At 43.5% G+C, this 20444-nt stretch overlaps 1 protein-coding gene across 1 annotated transcript; it reads right to left on the bottom strand.

The window, feature by feature from the left end:
* Positions 1-1760: 1760 nt before the first annotated feature.
* On the bottom strand, positions 1761-7136 carry LOC127045626 (nuclear transport factor 2-like). The gene is made up of 5 exons (XM_050941889.1): positions 7047-7136; positions 4479-4596; positions 3444-3515; positions 2253-2351; positions 1761-1951 (listed from the first exon to the last, which is right to left on the bottom strand). Exons 2-5 carry the CDS (start codon positions 4575-4577, stop codon positions 1838-1840), a joined length of 384 nt encoding a protein of 127 aa, XP_050797846.1. The 5' UTR covers positions 4578-4596; positions 7047-7136; the 3' UTR covers positions 1761-1837.
* Between the last annotated feature and the right edge of the window lie 13308 nt (positions 7137-20444).

Genomic DNA, 20444 nt, shown 5'->3' on the forward strand with positions numbered 1-20444 from the left:
GTACTCACTTGTGCTCCTTGCTGAGTATGGTTCTCTAATCTTTACTCATGTTACATAGCATCTTAGTCTGCCAAGTAGTTCCACTGAAACCAATGGGGCTACTAGCAGAGTGAATTACTAACTCAACATGAGAAATCAGGGCCTGAATCTATACCTAACTTTTAGGCACCAGGAGAATCAAAGTAACAATGGGATTCTCAAAACCTGAGTTAGGTATGTAGGCTCCCTGTACAATTAATGGAGAAAAGTAGGTGCCTCTGAATGGGGGTAGCTGCCTAAACTAGCCAATGGAAGATGTTGACAAGAGGGGTGTGCTCTAAGGCCTGCCCCTCTCTGGGAGATTAGCAGTGATAGGTGCCTGTTATCAGGAATCCTTCTTGGAGTCCGGTGGTTTACACACCTGTCTTCTTTTAAGAGAGTGAGGTGGACACTTCTCTCCATGCAAAACAACTAGAGGAAGCAATTCTCCCCTTAACTTTTAGCCCAGTGGTTAGCACAATCACCTGGGATGTGAGAGACTTGGGTTCAATTCCTCCCCCCATCAGAAGGGAAGACCCTGTTCAAATCCTCTCTCTGAGGGGGTTCTAACCACTGAGCTACAGGATATGTTGATATGGAACGCCCTCAACCTCTCCTGAGAAATCTACGCTGCTGTGTGTAAGTAGTCACAGGAGCAGAGCAACTGGCCCCTGGATCTCCCACCTCCCATGCTGGTGCCCAAAACTCCAGGCTAGAGAAGCTCTCTGACTCGATTCAAGGTATTTATCCACAGTGGAACACAAGAGCCTCTGACCATGCCTACCAGATCAGGCCCCGGAATGAAATATGTGCTCCTTCATCTATCTTTCCCTGGTTTGTAGAGCTTAGGTGTCTAGATACCTAAAGTGAGGCAGCAGTGGGCATGCCCAGAAGCAGCAAGGGAACATGTACAGAACAAATTTAGACACCGAGTGAATTTTGGTGACTATGTGGTTGAGTGGCTCCTGAGTGGGGATTCTGCTAATCACAATGGTGCCTAAAAACTAGGACTTAAGTACTTTTGTGGATCTGGATCCAGGTCCTAGTGTTTAAGGAAAAAGGGGACAACCAAAATTTTAATAAGACTTGTGCCTATCAGCCTTATCAGTCTGTCTGAATAGTGTGTCCCACTGCCATTCTCTTCCTCTGTTTTATAGAGGTCGCTGCTTCCAAGTGCATACATGTCTTCCTCTGTGTTTGGAGAAGGTCTAGCATACTGTGAATGCTCCTGTACACTGAATAATTAATCAGGGAACAGAAAATGGGAGGACTGACTTTAATTTGTGAAAGTGCTTTAGGTGCTCTCTCCTCCCTCTTGTGCATATCTATATGAAAAGGAGGGAGAATATGGCCCGAAGTTTGTAATGGGAGCACTTACTGCTACTTCATATGTTCATATACAAATTTTATAGCAAGTTGCACTACTTTCACATTCTCTGAAAGTACCGGATTTGAAGAGTGCATTTCATGAGATACAACCACTAATCATCCCAAAGCGACAAAGTGCTTACATGGTGTTTGTGCTGCCAACTCTTTTCTAGAAAGCTATAGTTCATATATAGCAAGTTTCTGGAGGCTACAATTTACTATCATTATGATCATATAGAAACAATGCACATTTCTGCTATCTACAATTTACAAGCCAATATTACACCAAGATATGGTTAGGCGAAGGGAAGAGAAGCACAGGCTAGCAAGTGCATGGTCTTTTGATCAACAGACTGCATAAATCACCACAGAACAAGTTAAACAACAATTTATTTATTTTTGTGTCAGATTTGAAAGTGGCAATAGAAACAGACATTTGAGAACAGAAAATTCAAGCAAAGTTGTACAGGGCCAGTCTAAATATGTCATTGGTGCAAACCCAATTGTCACTAATATTCTTAAGAACAAACAGCTGGTGGAACCCCATCACTGGGTCATTATCTACCTAAACAAATAAAATAAAAATGTTAGTTAGAAGTAGGAAGTCCAAGCCAAACCCCCTCAAACTACTCAGGTCTATTAGCATAGCATGTATCAATTAAATATCCACTGCCTTTGTTTTCAAGTCTATTCAACTGACATCAAGATACAGCATTAGTTGTAGTACCTCAGGCTCAAACAGGAATTTTTTAGTTAAAAAAAATTAAATGCAGTAGCAGAATGCAATATTTCTAAATGGAATATTACTAAGACCAACAAGCTTCTCCTTATATACTAGTCAAAGCATTACAGTTTGCTAGTCTCACCTTCAGCTGACCAACCACCATACTAAGTATACAGTTATCAGGTGCTGGTTGGTGATCTTGAGATGTTATGCTGTGTTGGATTTTTTGGAATGGAAGGCTCTGTTTAGGAGGGATTAAAAAAGAAATTCAGAAACTAAACATATTAATGCAAGTATTTCACTCCATTAATATTTCTGCTCCAGCAGTGTACTTGGTACTGTACATGGTCCCTGATCCAAGGCAGTTAGACATACAATGCAGCTAATACACAAAATACTAATTGGCGATATGAATGTCAGATCTTAATAGTGCAAACAAAAGCAAATCTGATGGAAAAAAGTCAACATTTAGTATAGTTAACTATAATATTGTGTTTTAGAAAAGTGTATTGTGGTAAGTGAGGCAACAGAAATCCTTCCCCGCTGCACTGTACAATAATCCTGCTCAATGATCTTGCAGGGAAAACATTTTCTAAATATTTCTTTCCTCATATCGAAAGACAAGCAATTTCCATAAGGCCAGCTGGCATAAAGATCTATGTACAGTATGTGGTTCTTTAACAAAAAAGAACAAAAAAAGCATCAGATATTAAGAAAGTCTTAAGTGTTTAAATACGCTGCAGCGTAACACTTTTGTACCATGTACTCTGAAACTAAAAAGTGACTATTGTAAGAAATGGCACCCTCTTACTCAGTTACTCTTATTTCCCATGTGTATTCAGAACCCTATCTGCTGAAACTTACTGACAAGTTTACTATGTTTAATTCCTGTTAGCAGAGCAGACATAAGTTGGATTTTATACTGCCTCATCCATCAGCAGAGCTGTTCATTAAGTTTCAACTACAGTAACAATAAAGTTTCTCAGGCATAACAGAGGGCTGAATTCAGCCTGCAAAACATCTTATTTGTGATAGAGGAAAAAACACTGCTTAACTTTGAGGTGCTGGCACTTTGAAAAAACATATTTGACTTGTAAATTAAGCAGATGTTATTGAACAAACATGGAACCTTATGATGTAATTTTAACAGCAGTTTCATTGCAGCAATCAGATTTTTTTGAACTCTGAAAACTTCTGCAACTCAGGCACAGGTGTTCTCTCTACTACCTGTAATCACATGGAAGCATGCGGGGTTTAATTGTTTTTGAATCCTGAGACAAAGCAGTTCAGAGATTTTTTTTTTAAACCACTTTTAATATAGACAGAAGTGTACCATCAACTTTTCCATGATGGCTGTTTTTCCTTGGAACTGCTGTCCTTCCCAGGACAAGCAAGAAGCATCTGTCTGAAAAAGAGAACAAAGTGTCCAAGTCATTCATGTCTATGCTATAGATATGAGGTAAGATTGAAAGGTCTGAGGGATGTAGCTTAAAGCAGTGTTCTCAACCTTTTTGATCGTAGGTACCAGTTTGCTGCCTTCCTAAACTGTGTCAGGGAGATCTCCGGGACCAGCACTGGTCCATGTGAAACACTGGCTTAAAGAATCCTAGAGATACACGTGAAGCGTTCATTAATCTAATTTAGTCACTAGCAAATGAGTATTTGTTACAACTGGAAGTTATGCAGAACATGACTAATAAGTTATCAAAAATGGTACAGCTTGTGATCAGAAAGGGAGATACTGGCAGAGTCAAGCAAGCTTTCAGGAAGTAGACCCACCCATTCTATTTTTGGCCTAGTTTGTGCCATCACTTACACTAGGGCTGTAGGGTTTTCATATTCAATCCTCAGCCCATTTTAGAACTTCCTCCTGTTTCCCCACAGAGATCTTAAGTGGGCCTACAGTTCATATAGAAGAATGGCAGAATCAAGTAGTTAAGAATTTTTTTTTTAAAACGGCCAAAAATTTCACCACTTCCCCTTTTAGTTTTTGATGCTTCTTCACCATGACAGATTTCTCATAGTTCAAGTTCTCCAGCAAGTGAAACAACTCCCACTCCTCAACCCTGACATTTCTGCTACTCAAAAAAATGGATTTAAAAAAAAAAACTCAACCCCACAATTGCTGACAGAAGAGAGGAATATTTGCCAATACTCATAATTTATAGGGTAAAATGACAGTTTAAGGAATTAGAATTGGTGGGGGACAGGTACTTGCTTCCATTCTATCCAAGACAGAAACATTGCTTCATACAAGCTACTGTCTTTACAGCGGAAGTGGAAGCAAAATACATCAAGCCGATAACCCATCATTCAAAATGATCAATGAGGAAGTTAAACATTTGAGCAACGTCAAACTGATACTTACATAGAGAGCACTTAGCTCTACTCTACTAGAATCAAAACGCTGGTAATAGAGATGCACAAAACTTGTTCCAACTTGCTCCCACATAGGTCTCTCTGCCATTCGTGCTCTTTTCCTAAGTCTGTCAAGAAGGCAAATGTGTAGAAGTTTTAAGTCTAAAACAGTGATACTCAGATTGAGGCTCACAAGCCACTCTTTAATGTGTGTCCTGCAGCTCTCTGCAGCACAAATTAAAACACTGATTTAACTAACCAATCAGGATGCTTTTACTATGTTATTAACCAATTGTAGGTAAGATATCTATCTATATCTACACACAAAATATTTCCCCTGCCATACCGTTTAAATATGAATATCTAGTACTACAGTAAATGAAACAATGAATTCACACTACTGTGGCTCTTCGGGTAATGTTGATCTCTAATTTGGCTCCAGAACCACTGAGGTCTGAGTATCACTGGTCTACAATCCTAAATTACCAAGGTAAGTGAAAACTGCAGAAAAGAGGAAATAGAAGAGAAGAGAAGAGAACATCTCCTTTTCTGCAGTACACTTGGTGAGTGGGCACAACATTCATTATGTATCATTTTACTTACTATTTGAAGTAAAATCCCATCATAAAGATTCTTTAAGGCAATTCAACTGCCAGTTTAAGTCCCAATTCTGCAGCAAGTTGCTTGTGGGTGCCCCCCTGTGCAAGTGTACAGCTCTATTGACTTCAATGGACATCTGGTTGCACAGAGCTCATTGCAGGATTGAGGCCTTAATGCTTTCCCGTCTTTTGTCGTGGTCTTGTAAACACATTTACAAGTTTATTTAACTTCAGTATTGGAAAACAGCCCTCTTACACACCCACAAGCCCATCTCAGACCCTTTCATTTTTTAATAACTTTATTTCAAGTTTAGCTCACATCTAAATTTTAAAAAGAAAGCTAAAATGAGGCATGCTGAGAGATTTCACATGATCTATCAGAATTTTCAAAAATAAACGTAAGTAGGGAGCTTTGGATGTATTATGCACAGATATCTAAATGAAAAGTACACCACAACTGACTAATGGATCTCCGTTCAAGTAGAGCATTTTTGTGAGTTTAAACAAAACAAAACTCCTAATTTTCTCTTGCTGTTGTTCATGGATGCCCCATTACACTAACATGCATTGCCTATTACCCAAAATGCCCCTCTCCTCCAAACTAGAAACCTTAAGGGACCCACCACCTGCACAAGATAGAGGATATGAAAGTTGGATAATTGAAGGTGTGGCTAAACTTGAGGCTCTGATTTGACTCGTGAAAGACTTTACAGAAATGAAGACTCCATAGGTTTAAGCTCTTAAAGTTCAGTTCTACTGTGAAAAGCATACTTGTTCTTACAGGAAGAAAATGTGCGGAAAGAACATCTGTTGATGGTAGTGACTTAAATTTTGGCTGCCCTTTAACAGTTGGCCCTACAGATCCACCAACTCAGAAGGGCTTATCTACACTTAAAACACTACAATGGGTTCTCTCATTGGCCTAGGTAATCCACCTCCCCAAGAGGCGGTAGCTAGGTGGATGGAAGACCTAGCACCGTCTACATGGGAATTTAGGACAGTTTAACAACACTGCTCAGGAACATTGATTTTTCACACCCCTAACCAACATTGTTAAACCAACCTAATTTTTTAGTATAGACAAAGCCTAAGACTGAGGGAGAAGCAGATTCTCTCCCATTTTTGTGAACAACCCCTTGGTTTTTTAAGTTACAGCCAGTTTCATGTGTGCAACCCCAATAACCACAAGGTGGCACAGGTGGCACTGAGAGCAGTTTGGTCCACAAGATCTTTAGTAATGGCAATGACTTGAAGAGCACCACGGCTAGCGGTTGTTCACCTGTAACCTGAACACATTAGATAGCGAAATTCTCACTGTGCAGGGTGTTGTGGTTTTTTAAAATCTTTCTTCAATGCTCCGTGCTCCAGGGGACACCACTAACTTAGCGAAAGAGAGTTCAGGTCTTACATTCCTGGAGCTCTTCAGACACTGTGTGGGTTTAAGAAAATGGGTCCCCACGCTGCTGTGTGTAAACGCCTTCCCAGCAGGGCAAAGGGAGTCGAGCTGGCGGCAGTTTGCCCAGCCCAGCGCTGTGCAGCACCTGGGAATTTGGCAAAGCCTCCTTTAAGGCAATAAACCCCTGCCCCGGGACAGCGTCCGGTCTCACTCCAGAGCTGGGCGCACCGGCTGCCTGCCTCCCGCTAGGCTGCACTCAGACTCCAGGTACAGGCGCCCAAATCCCTTCCCCCTAAAAAACAAAAAGCTACCAGTCAGTGGGTTGGCGCGGGGCAGCCGAGCGCACGTGCAGCCAGAGACCTGAGAAAGGGAAAAGCAAGGGGCACACACCCTGCACCAGCCGCCACCCATCCCGCCCCCAGCGGGTCCCCCCAGCCGCACGACTAGCCTGCGGAAGAAATTGCGCTGCTGCTGCTGCTGCACCGCGCTGCTAACGCGACTTGTTCCCAGGCTCCGCTCAGCGCAGCCAGCGGCTGCCGCTCTGAACCCGGCGCGCGCTGTTTTACCGCCCGCTGCTGCGCACCTGGTACTTGGGGCCCGGCTCGCGAGCCGGTAGGTGGCGTCCCGGGGCCGGGTTAGATTTGTAATCGAAGTGCCCCGGGTGGCCAGCGGCGGCTCCCTCAGCTGCTCCCACTGAGAAGGGAAACTGCTCCCGTCTCTAGCGCCGCTGCTGGGCAAGCGCCGCTTCTGCCCCTCTTGCGAGGCCGTGAGTATAAGCGCTGAAGCGGGGGGTGGGGGGCGAGTGCAGCTGTTATCGACACGAGTAATTGAATTTACAGTTACTCGGCCGCTAAGGGCTTTGTTGTGACTGGCAGGCTGCGAGGTCAGCAGGAAACCTGTTGTGGTTCCTGCAGGAGAACTGCTCCCATATGAGAGCACTGGAAGATGCTGTCCCTGTGCTACCAGCGAGGCTCGGGTATGCATCTGCTGAGGCACGGGCTGCCGTAGGCGCTTAGGCTGAGGATAGACGCCCAGTCCCTGCAGATAGTTGTATGGCGTGTCTTTGCCAGTCCGCGGGGATTAGCCCCGCATACTGGAAACAGGGACCTCCCTCTGCGCTATTGCCCCCTTTCTCAAACACTTCTGGAGGTGGGTGCATGTGTCAAGCAAAGCTGCTTTGTGTGGGGTTGTCTGCTGAGTAGGTGGCACTGTTTGCTCTCTGAATGAGGAGTACTTAAAATCATAGACTACCAGGATTGGAAGGGACCTCAGGAGGTTATCTAGTCTAAACCCCTATTCAAAGTAGGACCAATCCCCAGCCAGATTTTTGGCCCAGATCCCTAAATGGCCCCCTCAAGGATTGAGCTCATAACGCTGGGTTTTAGCAGGCCAATGCTCAAACCACTGAGCTATCCCTCCCCCTTTGTGGCACCTTAGAGACTAACACATTTATTTGGGCATAAACTTTCATGGGCTAAAACCCACTTCATCAGATGCATGCAGTGAAAAATACAGTAGGAAGATATATACACACAGAGAACATGAAAAGATGGAGGTTGCCATACCAATTCTAACAAGACTAACCCAGGGTTGTGAGTTCAATCCTTGAGGGGGCCATTTAGGGAAGTGGGGTAAAAATCTGTCTGGGGATTGGTCCTGCTTTGAGCAGCGGGTTGGACTATATCACCTCCTCAGGTCCTTTCCAACCTTATTATTCTAGTCAATTAAAGTGGGCTATTATCAGCAGGAGAAAAAAATATTTGTAGTGATAATCAGGATGGCCCATTTCAAACAGTTGACAAGAAGGTGTGAGTAACAGTAAGGGAAAAATTAGCATGAGGAAATAGTTTTTACTTTTTTCCCCATGTTCTCTGTGTGTATATATATATATCTTCTTACTGTATTTTCCACTGCATGCATCCGATGAAGTGGATTTTAGCCCACAAAAGCTTATGCCCAAAGGTGTCACAAGTACTCCTCGTTCTTTTTGCTGATACAGACTAAGGCCTTGGCTACACTTTCAGGTGTGCAGCGCTGGGAGTTACAGGTGTCTTCGTACAGCTGTGTAGGAAAAGCGCTGCAGTGTGGCCACACTGACAGCTACCAGCGCTGCAGTGTGGCCACATTTGCAGCATTTGCAGCGCTGTTGGGAGTGGTGCATTATGGGCAGCTATCCCACAGAGCACCTCCTCCCATTTTGGCACCGTGGGTTGTGGGAAGGGGGCGGAGGGTGCGGGTCATTCTGCTTCCTGTCCCAACGCCCTGTGATGCATCGCTTCACATCCCAGTAATCCCTGTTTTTCCATCCACGTTTGGTGCCATCTTGACTCTCTCAACGGTTTCTGTGCAGCGCGATTTCTGTGGGAAATGGAGCCCGAACTGCTGAGGAGTATGCTCATGAGTTTTGCCAGCACATCACATTTGGCAGTTGAGCTATTCCTTATGATCCAAAGTGATGAGGAGTCCGACGATGGTAGCGAGTCGCCTGACGTGTACGACACAAAATTGCTGCTGGCATTCACGGAAATGCTCAGCACCGTGGAACGCCGCTTTTGGGCTCGGGAAACAAGCACTGAGTGGTGGGATCACATCGTCATGGAAGTCTGGGATGACGAGCAGTGGCTGCAGAACTTTCGGATGAGAAAAGCCACTTTCATGAAACTGTGTGCTGAGCTCGCCCCCACCCTGCGGTGCAAGGACACGAGATTGAGAGCTGCCCTGCCGGTGGAGAAGCGGGTGGCTATTGCAGTCTGGAAGCTGGCAACTCCAAACAGCTACTGATCGGTTGGGAACCAGTCTGGAGTGGGAAAGTCGACCGTTGGGATCGTTTTGATGCAAGTTTGCAGGGCCGTTAATCGCATCCTGCTAAGAAGAACCATGACTCTGGGGAACGTGCAGGACATTGTGGATGGCTTTGCACAAATGGGTTTCCCTAACTGTGGAGGGGCGATAGATGGGACACATATTCCTATTCTGGCACCACTCCACCTAGCATCCGAGTACGTTAATTGGAAAGGGTATTTCTCTATGGTTCTCCAGGCGCTTGTGGATCACCGTGGGCGTTTCATTGACATTAACACAGGCTGGCCTGGAAAGGTGCATGATGCACGCATTTTTTGGAACACTGGCCTGTTCAGGAAGCTGCAGGCAGGAACTTTTTTCCCAGACCTGAAGATCGCAGTAGGGGACATTGAAATGCCCATTGTGATCCTTGGAGACCCTGCTTACCCGTTAATGCCTTGGCTCGTGAAACCGTATACAGGGAAGCTTGACAGGAGCAAGGAACGGTTCAACTACAGGCTGAGCCGGTGCCGAATGACTGTGGAGTGTGCTTTTGGCTGTTTAAAAGGGCACTGGCGATCTCTGTATGGGAAGCTAGACTTGGGGGAAAGCAGCATCCCCGCGGTTATATCCGCGTGCTGTACCCTCCATAATATTTGTGAAGGGAAGGGTGAAACATTCAGTCAGGCATGGACCTCTGAGGTTCAACGCCTGGAGGCTGAATTTGCACAGCCAGAGAGCAGAGCTACTAGAGAGGCCCAGCACAGGGCCTCAAGGATTAGGGATGCCTTGAGGGAGGAATTTGAGGCTGAAAACCAACAGTAATGTTTGGTGCCTTGCACGGGAGTGAAGTGCAGTGGTTACAATGTTAGTAGGAATCTGTTTTTCCTAAGCTGATTTGCAGTGGCTGTTTCTTTCCTGGGCTAAGGTATCTTTTTACTTTCTGCAATAAAAAGACTGTTTTCAAAGCCAAAAAATTCATTTATTGAAAAGAAAATAACTTTATTGACAGACACACAACATTTTGGGAACCTAAAAGGGCAGGGGGGTAGGGTGGGGAACTGTACAGTCACAGGTTTGAATATGTCCTGTCTGGAGTGCTGTGCAATGACTGCTGCACTTCAGGATGCCTATACTGCATGGTGATGGGGGTTGAGTGCAGAGGGTAAGGGTAGTAGTTCTCAGAGCTGGTTGGTGAACATACAGGTGTTGGAGGCAGCTAGTGGTGGTAGTAAGAACCTGGATGCTGGGGAAGGGGGTTTTGAGCTGACTTTGGGGCACAAGTGAAAGAGCTTTGGCACGGGGGGGTGGGGGGCATGGCATGGTAGTGCTCTGCCTGAATGTCTACGAGCGCCTGGATAGAGTCCGCTTGCTGCGTCAGGATGCTTATCAGCTGCTTTGTGCTTTTCTTCCTGGCCGCTGCGTTTCTCTGGTGGATCCTGCTTTCCTTTTCCCTCCAGTCCTGCAGTTTTTAATTCTCTCTGGCAGAGTGATCCATAACTGCTTGCAGCAGGTTGTCTTTGCTTTTTTGCAGCTTCTTCCGGAGGTTTTGGAATCTTTCAGCTGTTGATAATACGGGGATCTGAGAAGTCAAGGTTGCTTGCAGAAAGGCAAAAATGGCAACAGTTAACAGAGGCAGCATTGTTTATATCTCAGACAGTTATTCCCACATAGTGAAGGAGTTTACCGTCTTCACAATGGCATAATTTTCCCATGCCAAAGAAAGATCACATAACCCACAGGAGCCCCGAAATGGTGAGTAAGGGGGACTGATTGATTGCTTCTGGGCTGTACTGGGGTTTTTGTGCATTGGGGAAAGCAAACAGCTGCAGGGGGCACCTACACTGAACAGTCTCCCAACATTTTCAACAGGAGTTGACGCTGCAAGATATCTCGCTGCTGCGAGTCACCTGGGAAGGGGGAATGATAGCTTCTGGGCTGTACTGGGGTTTCTGTGCATTGGGGAAAGCAAACAGCTGCAGGGGGCACCTACACTGAACAGTCTCCCAACATTTTCAACAGCAAGATATCTCGCTGCTGCGGGTCACCTGGGAAGAGCAGGAGGGTCTTCTACAGCAGTGCAGATTCCACCCTGGCCCCTATGCAGCTTGCCTGTGTGCAGCAATGGTCCCCCCACCCCTCGCGGCACAGTGGCGTGGACGCGTTAACCTGACTGGGACAAGGACCACAGTGGCTCTCCCAATAAACTTGCGCAAGCGCATTGCCCATGCTCTGTCTGAAACTTTTGAAGAGATTACTGACGCCAATTACTGCGACGTGATAGACCACATCAATGGGCTATTCCACATCTAGGCATGCATGCATGCAGCTCTAACCCTTCCTCCTCTCCCGAAACATTTCCATCCTGAAAATACAAGCCGCTTACTGGGAACCCACTCCTCTGCTTGTCCTTCACCAAGTACTGGCTGCTGCAACTGGCTACCCTCCTCCTGGCTTGAGAAGAACTCCTGGCTGCATGCTTCCTGGGACTCCCCCCATCCCAGTACCTTCACTCTCGGTTTTCTCCTCCCTCTCTTCCTCTGCCTCCCCCCCCGCTCTGAAGTGTCCAGCGTGGTCCTCGGATTGGCGGTGGGGTGTCCCAAAGCATCCAGCTCTTTATAAAAATGGCAGGTCGTGGGGGCAGCACCAGAGCAGCGGTTTCCCTCACAGGCTTTGCAATAGGCACTCCGCAGCTCCTTCACTTTAACCCTGCACTGCAGCGCATCCCGGTCATGGCCCCTTTCCATCATATCCCTTGATATCTGCCCATAGGTATCGTAATTCCTACGGCTGGGACTGCACAGCTTCCTCCCCCTAAACACTGATGAGGTCCAGCAACTTGCCATTGCTCCAAGCTGGGGCTCGTTTGGCGCGTGGAGGCATGGTCACCTGGAAAGATTCACTGATTGCACTCCACACTGGCTGAGCAAACAGGAAGGGGATTTTTAAAATTCCTGGGGCATTTAAAGGGTGGGTCACCTGAGGCCAGGGCATTAGAGTTCGAACTGATGAGCAGAGTGGCTGAACAGGCATTCTGGGATACTTCCGAATACCTCTGGAGGCCAATAACAGCGCTGCAGTTGTTATTCCCCAAGCAGAGGTAGAGTACAGCCAGCACTGTATCCAGGGAGATACAGCGCTTGATGCAGGGCCAGCGCTTCCATTTAGGTGACCTAGGCGGTCACCTAGGCTGCTAGGATTTGGGTGGGTGGCATTTTGCCACCCTCAGCGGCAATTCGGTGGTGGGGGATCCTTCCTCGCTCCGGGTCTTCGATGGCAATTCTGCGGTGGGTCCTGCACTCGCTCTGGGACCTGCCACCAAAGTGCCCTGAAGACCGGGAGCACAGAAGGATTGCCCTGCCACAGAATTGCCCACCAACGACCGGGAGCGCGGAAGGGACCCCCACCTAGGGTGCCAAAAACCCTGGCACCGCTCCTGGCTGGATGTGCCTTGCAAGTGTGGACGGTGTGTTAGTTGCAGCGCTGTAAAGCCACCAGCAGCACTGCAACTCTCCAGTGTAGCCAAGCCCTAACACGGCTATCACTCTGAAACTTCTCTCTCTGTGTCACTATTGAATCTGTTTCCTGTGTTGTGCTGTTGACATGCCATCTTTTGTATTACATCTAAAACTGACCCTGACCAGTTTTGTTGTTAAAGATCCAAAAGCACTCTTTACAAGAATAAAGGTGTCAATCCCCATGACCTGATTGCATATAATTATTCATCTGAAATTTAAACTAGGTAAATTGCTTCTGCGTATTTTTTTGGATATCTATATTCAGTCATTTTGTTATTTTTGTTTATTTATTTATTCCTAAACTCTTATAATTCCGCTGGGCACTGTTAAAAACTACTTTTCAGTGGTGTGCTTCGAGATTCTCAGGGATGAATGGTATTGTGTAAAACTATAGGATGCACCTTTATGTAAGTTTGAAGTAATTAATTTTTGCTAGGAAACTACAAAATCATGAGTTCAAGTCTTTAACACTTTCAGTGATATGCTTGTGCATGTAAAGATTTCACTCTTGGAGAAGAAAAGGAAAAATGATATTTAAAATATTTGGGGTACAGGTTTGAAACAGGCCTCTGAAATTGCCCCTAAATTTTTTTCTGTAAGTAAAACTCACATTTTCACATGCAAACTTGTTTGCCTAGCCCATTTGGGTAGTTAGATGCTGATTTACCCTACTTATGCATACAAAATACCTTTGTTCTCGTATATGCAGGATTTATGCATGGACCTAATCAACATTTGTGGGTACAATTTTTAGAGGCCTACTTGAAAATGTTAGCATTTATTTTTATTCTGTTAATGTTTTCAGTTCACAAAGTTTTTATATATTTGTGCTTTTCTGATACATCTTTAAGCTACACATATTGCCCTGTATAGATTATCTTAATTATGTAGAAAAATATGCCTTTTATGTAAAAGAGAAACTAATTTAAAAACCATTAATTCAAACTCATTAATATAAAGAGAAAAAGTAGCATTTTTTTGCAGTTGCAAACATCGTGACACATTAAGAAAGCATAGCTTTTATGTAGATAAGGTTGAAAGATGGCTTCTTATGTAGTCACAGTTATGTATCCATAAAACACTATTTTGTTTGTCTTAAAAGAAAGTTATAGATTTATCTGTAATTACAAACAAAAATTTCTATTAAAAGGCTTTCCAGCTTGTCTTTATTAGCTAAGATCTGAGTTTAGAATTCTTTGTTTCTCTGTGATGATTGATGATAGGTACGTTCCCTGCATTGTTTTAGGTGTTATTGTCACCTGCTGTTGTAGAGGAAAACTAACTTCAGAATTCTGGTTAGTGGAAGAGGAGTAAAGAAGGGCCTAGTTTGCAGCTGTTCTGTTTTTTAAATTGGTTTGCAATAGAATTTAGCTAAAAGGATAGATTTAGGCAGTTTTCCATCTAATCCTTGCATTTGGTTGATTGCTACACTCAACTACTCAACTAGGTAACAGAGCATATAGAGTCCACCGCTGATTCCTCTCCTATCAGCATACTTATTTGCTAGCACAGAAAGCAATACAGTTTCAGGCCCATGAAAATTACCTTCAGTATGTCTGAAGTAAAAAGTATAAAGATAAAAACATTGCTCAGTATGCTGTATGGTACAGTCATTATATTCAAAGCTCCAAAAAGATAAACCAGCACTGAAAAAATTAACCACTTTCCTCTTATTAGTGGCTTCTGCAGGGCAGAGCATGAGACTGCGAGTGATTAAATGAGTGCTAGTTGGAATCTTGTATTGATTTTTGTGTCATGGACATGGGGAAAATAAGACTGAGTGGCACATCTGCATTTCTTTGTGAATTGGCATAACTGTTTCATCTTCCTTTTCTATAGTCTCATCAGCTGTTTTCCTCCCTCTGTTTCTGGTTTCATTTCTATTACGATGTCTGAATCCATGACCTCATTGGCAGATGAGTGTGTCCCAGGTCAGCATGTATATTAAATATTTTGGGTGTCACTCTTGTTGATGGAGAGATGTTATCATCTACACCACTATTCATCATTGTTTTCACCTCAGCTATAAAACCTACACTTAAGGAAACAGTGAACAGTACGGGTCTGAGAGACAGCTCCCTACACAGCAATAATCATGTGAATGGTATCTAGCGTATTAACATGTTTTACAACCTCCATGACAGAGTGTCACCTGAATTGGTTCCTTTTTGCTACAGAGGGAACAAAGTTAGTGTTTCTTGGATGTTTGTATTATTCACTGATATAGGAACTGTATCAACATTAGGTTTATAGGGAGAAATGCAGACTTCAGCATGAGAAATAGATTTGTGTTCCAGCAAAATTGTCCATCACACTGGTGCTTTTTTTTTTAAACTATATTGACTGCCAAGTTCCATGTTTCAGTTTTGAAGCTAGTCATTAAAATCTGCCTCCATTATCTAGACATTTCAACTGCTTTTACATTCAAAAGGTACTTTGTGAGCCCCACAAAAACCCCCAGGCAAGGCAGATTTACAATGACTACAGAACAGCTCTTATCCTTGCCAGACAGACACAAGAGCATTGCAACTCTTTGTCATTAATTGTTTCACAAACTCGAGCCCAGGATACAGGCATTCTGTTTCTAATAGCTCACCAAAGCAGTCTGGTCCAGCATTCTAGAATCGAAAGGTATGACAACTCTCCTACTTCCCAACCCCAAAACTGTCACTCGGTTCTTCTCTTGTCACTGGCCTGAGCAGGTGAGGAACCCAATCTTTTCATTGCATTGGCATTTGTGCTAGATAATCACTCTATTGGTTTGGTTCAAAGTATTGTCTAGCAGTAGGTTTGTAATTAGCTATTTGCTCAGGACTTACAAAATATCCCTGCTGAGCAACTCCAGGGTTGAATAATAGTTCCCAAAGGTGCTTCTGAGTCTTTGCCTAAGGAGTCATCAGATTCACTGGGGAAGGATCCCAGTCACTATGGTGCCATGAGATTCTTTATGTCTCTGCATCAGGATCAAGCTCTGTGTTGCTGGGAGGTTCTTACGATCTGAACCTAGTTGTAGAAGGCACGTCCATCACAACAGGAGCTCTTTGGATCCTTTCCCTGTGTGTAGACCAACTGGGTCTCTAAACGTTTGAGCAGTACTTGGTTACACCTGCTTCTATTTTTAAGAAGGACAGAAAGCAAAGGGGCAAACAGGCATCCTATATCCTGCATGAATCTATTAGAGACTCAGGCAAAGGTTGGTTCTAATTATGCCCCAGTGCAAGTAGCCTTCTCTAATCTAAGGACTTATGGTTATTTGTTGGATCCCAGAAGTTCAAGGATGATAGGGCCTCATTTGGATCTAAGATGTTCAGATCCTTGTGTCACATCTTAGGAGTCAGAAACTAGCAAGACAAGATTGTGGCTTCTGATGTAAAAGCTAAGGGCTAATAACTTTCAGTAGAGAGATGATCTAAATTGATCAAATTCAGTATTTTGACAGGTTGATTGTTTGCTGAAGTTCCTGTAACAGGAAAACATAAAGCTCTTTCTACTAAAGAAGCCATTTCTGCAACCTTTATTCATATGGGAAGATAGGTTAGGTCTGCAGTATGGAACCTGAATTATATCTTTATGAAGCATTATTCTTTCAATATAGATTGAATGCTCCATTTGGGAAAGTGGCGTGTCAATAACACTTGAGTTAAAAGAACTCCTCGGCCTTCCTTCTGAGGATTGTCCCTGCTAGCTAGTCTCCAACAGTAAGGATCTATGGAGGCAACCTCATGAAAGAGAGTAATGTTACTGAGCAAAATAACTCTTTGTCGTGGTGGAATCAATATATTCAGAAAGCAGGTGCTCTTCCCCTTTACTTTGGAGAGTTCTGGGATGTATCTGGTAGGTAGGTATCTGAGGGACATTTGGGAAGAGGGAACTTTTACACCTTGGGTTCTAGAATGCTGGGAGGGAGCACCACTATGCAAATGCTCTCCCAAGAAGTAATTACTTTGCAGTAGGGTTGGTCATTGCCTAGCTGGGCATGAAAACTCACAGTATGGACCTGCAGAGGCAATATGTTCAGAGTACAATTGTTAACCTCAACACACAACCTCTTTCTTATCATTCTGGTTCTTCACCTGAAAAACATTTTGATGAATGTTAGCTTTGTCTAATACAGCACTTGCCATGCTATTCAAACTAACACTTAATCTCCACCAAATAAAGTTAATATATGTAATACTTGCCATGTCTTAGAGGCAAAGCTCTTTTAGATGTCTGCTAGAGTTTCCTTATAGACATAGTAATGTGAGGGTGTGCCCCTTGCATCCATACTGGTTATCCTCATTTGGATATTTGAAAGAGTTAGCTGGTTTGAGGATCCATGAATTTCTCTTTCAGTGGTTGATTTCCTACAAGTTTATCAAGCACATTCCCAACCCACCTCTGTCAATCAGACACTATATATTGTTCAGGATGGAAGAATTCTACTAGTGGATCCTTCCACTTCTTGGGTTGTTTTGCTTTTTCCACTTTTGAGTCCTGTCCTAAGGGTCTTCATATGGTGCTTGCTGATTGGCAGGCCTTTACTCAAGCAAAATAAATGATGTTAGCAGCATCCTCTATATTCCATATCAGAATTGCGGCAGAATTTTAATCCAGAATCTACTTTCATTTTAAAAAAAATTGCTTCAAGCTCTTACGATTCAGAGTTAACCTTAGACTTTTGAACCAAGTGTAAACAAATACTGTGATGGCTACTTGAGTTTGCAGACAGTCTGAAACAATGGCTCTAAAAAGCGTGAAGTGCTCCAGTCATCTCATCCATGACCTTGTGGACCCATATCATGGCTGCAGGATTTGCCATCTTTCCAAGGTGCGGTGGACTTCAGCATCTTTTCCCTGGAATTCACCATTTTGCTCCTTTTTGCCAGGTTCCCCACATTTTGTTTGATATCTTCTGCCCTGAAAGGATCTTCAAGGAGAAGTTAATTGGATTACAGTGCAAGCTCCTTGGAACCAGGTAGCAGGGGGATCCAGGAGCCAGAGAGAGAGATGATTAGTCACCCGTTGAAGCCAATTGCAAGCTCTTCCCTTCATTGCCATGCTAGAGTTAAAGGAGAGTCTGTGTCAGACAAGGCAACTTCACAAGAGCCAAAGCCCTGGGCCACCCAGAGAACATGGATTACAGGGGAAAATCTCAAAAATCACTGTCAAAAATAATGATTAATGAATTTTACATCCATGAGTATCTTCAGCTATTAACCATAGTTCTGCATGTTTGTGTGGAGATGGGAATGAAGGCTATTTCTTGGTGATAGAATTAATATTGCAGTAAAATATAGAGGTTGTCCCTGCAGAGCGGTATAGTGGTCTGTCATATACCAATAGTAGTTGAAAGGGTAGAACACATAATTGCAACTACTTTTTACAGCCAATGAAAATTTTTCTTTGGTGTGATAGGTGTTGATACCATACCACTTTGGGATCCTAGAAGTTTTTGGATCAAATCTAAGATGGGGGAGATTCCTCAAAAGTGAAGAATTGTCATATGAGCATAAACACCTGATTCTTTGAGTAGCTAACTTGAATCGAAGATGAGAGTGCTCAGCATTAGCCCTGCTGCTCTAACCTGCTCTCTTTTATTTTTGGCACAAAGCATTTGTGCTTCTGCTATCTTTAAATATTTCCCTACAGAATTATAAGTGGCTGTCCTGCTGAATAGGATATCTGTGGTTGAAAGAACCTGATCCAGCAAGAATTTTACTCACTCCACTCAAGACATTACAACCAACTAGAGGGCTATATTCTCCACTCACTTACACTGGTGTATATAAGGATTAACTCCATTTACATTATTGGAGTTATACTAGTGGAAGTTATAGAATTGGCATATGGGCTTCACAGCAGTTGGATTTATTCATAGGAAAGGCATATCTGCCACAAAATCCTATTCACCCATAAAACACCATTTTTATTTCTAAAGCCAGAAATTCAGAGTAAAAATCCATTGGTTTGGATTGGTGGACATGATAAAATGAGAGAACTATTTGCTGAGCACCTTGCTGTGTTTTATGTTACTTGGTAACCTAATGAAAGACCATCAAGACGTTCAGGTAAGGGAGTAGAAGTAAAATTGTTCTGAGAACCTTAACTCTGCAATTCTTGTTCTTTGTATGTTTAAAATCTTAATGCTGGCATTGCATAGATGAAGTCTTGGGCATTTAGATTCTGATCTTAGCTCCTTTTGGAGTGAATGGGAGCTGGTTCAGACCTTTACTGATTTGGGGTGCACCTATTGAATTCTGTAAATTTGTAAGTGCTGAGCACCTCTTAGGATTAGGCCGTTTATAGAATCATAGGTCTAGAAGGGACCATGAGAGGTCATCTAGTCCAGTCCCCTGTACTCATGGCAGAAACAAACCATTTTATCTAGACCATCCATGAAAGGTGTTTGTCTAACCTGTGCTTAAAAATCTACAATGATGGAGATTTCCTAGGCAATTTATTCCAGTCCTTAACCACCCTGACAGGAAGTTTTTCCTAATGTCCAGCCTAAACCACCCTTGCTGCTATTTAAGCCCATTGCTTCTTTTCCTTAACCTCTGAGGATAAAACAATATAACACAAGAACTAGGGGTCACCAAATGAAATTAATAGGCAGCAGATTTAAAACAAACAAAAGAAAGTATTTCTTCACACAACACACAGTCATCCTGTGGAACTTCTTGCCAAAGGATGTTGTGAAGACGAAGACTATAACAGGGTTCAAAAAGAACTAGATAAATTCATGGAGGATAGGTCTGTCAATGGCTATTAGCCAGGATGGGCAGTGATGGTGTCCCTGGCCTTGGTTTTGCCAGAAGCTGGGAATGGGCGACGGGGGATGGATTAGTTGATGATGACCTGTTCATTCCCTCTGAAGCACCTGGCATTGGCCACTGTCGGAAGACAGGATACTGGGTTAGATGGACCTTTGGTCTGACCCAGTTTGGCTGTTCTTATGTTCTTCCTTCTTCTCATAAAAACCTTTTTCATACATGGAAACTGTTATCATATCCCTTCTCAGTGTTTTGTTTGCCAGACTAAACAAACCCAATTTTTTTCAATCTTCCCTCACAGGTCATGTTTTCTAGACTTTTAATCATTTTTGTTGCTTTTCTCTGGACTTTTTCCAATTTGTCCACATCTTTCCTGAAATGTAGCACCCAGAACTGGACACAATACTCCAGTTGAGGCCTAATCAGTGTAGAGTAGAGCAGAAGAATTACTTTGTGTGTCTTGCTTACAATACTCCTGCTATTACTTCCCAGAATTATGTTTGCTTTTTTTGCAACAGTATTACACTGTTGACTCATATTTAGCTGGTGATCAACTATGACCCCACAGATCCCTTTCTGCTGTACTCCTTTCTAGGCAGTCATTTCCTATTTTGTATGTGTGCAACTGATTGTTCCTTCCTTATTGGAGTACTATGCATTTGTCCTTATTGAATTTCTTCAGACCTATTTACTTTAGACCATTTCTCCAGTTTGTCCAGATCATTTTGAATTTTAATGCTATCCTCCAAAGCACTTGAACCCCCTCACTGCTTGGTATCATCTTAAAACTTTATAAGTGTACTCTTTATGCCAGGAGTGGGCAACATTTTCGGCCCAAGGGCCACATCTGGGTATGGAAATTGTATGGTGGGCCATGAATGCTCACGGAACTGGGGGTTGGGGTGCAGGAGGGGGTGAAGGTTATGG

Source organism: Gopherus flavomarginatus, chromosome 2 (assembly GCF_025201925.1).
Source record: "Gopherus flavomarginatus isolate rGopFla2 chromosome 2, rGopFla2.mat.asm, whole genome shotgun sequence".
NCBI classification, from domain to species: Eukaryota; Metazoa; Chordata; order Testudines; family Testudinidae; genus Gopherus; species Gopherus flavomarginatus.

What these genes read in the sequence shown, in the direction of transcription:
- LOC127045626 (XM_050941889.1), bottom strand. Translation starts at nt 4,577, where the DNA reads ATGGCAGAGAGACCTATGTGGGAGCAAGTTGGAACAAGTTTTGTGCAT. An exon ending in TAGAGCTAAGTGCTCTCTAT is followed by an intron (nt 3,516 to 4,478) that starts GTAAGTATCAGT and finishes TCTCTTTTTCAG; the next exon opens with ACAGATGCTTCTTGCTTGTC. An exon ending in CCATCATGGAAAAGTTGATG is followed by an intron (nt 2,352 to 3,443) that starts GTACACTTCTGT and finishes CCTCCTAAACAG; the next exon opens with AGCCTTCCATTCCAAAAAAT.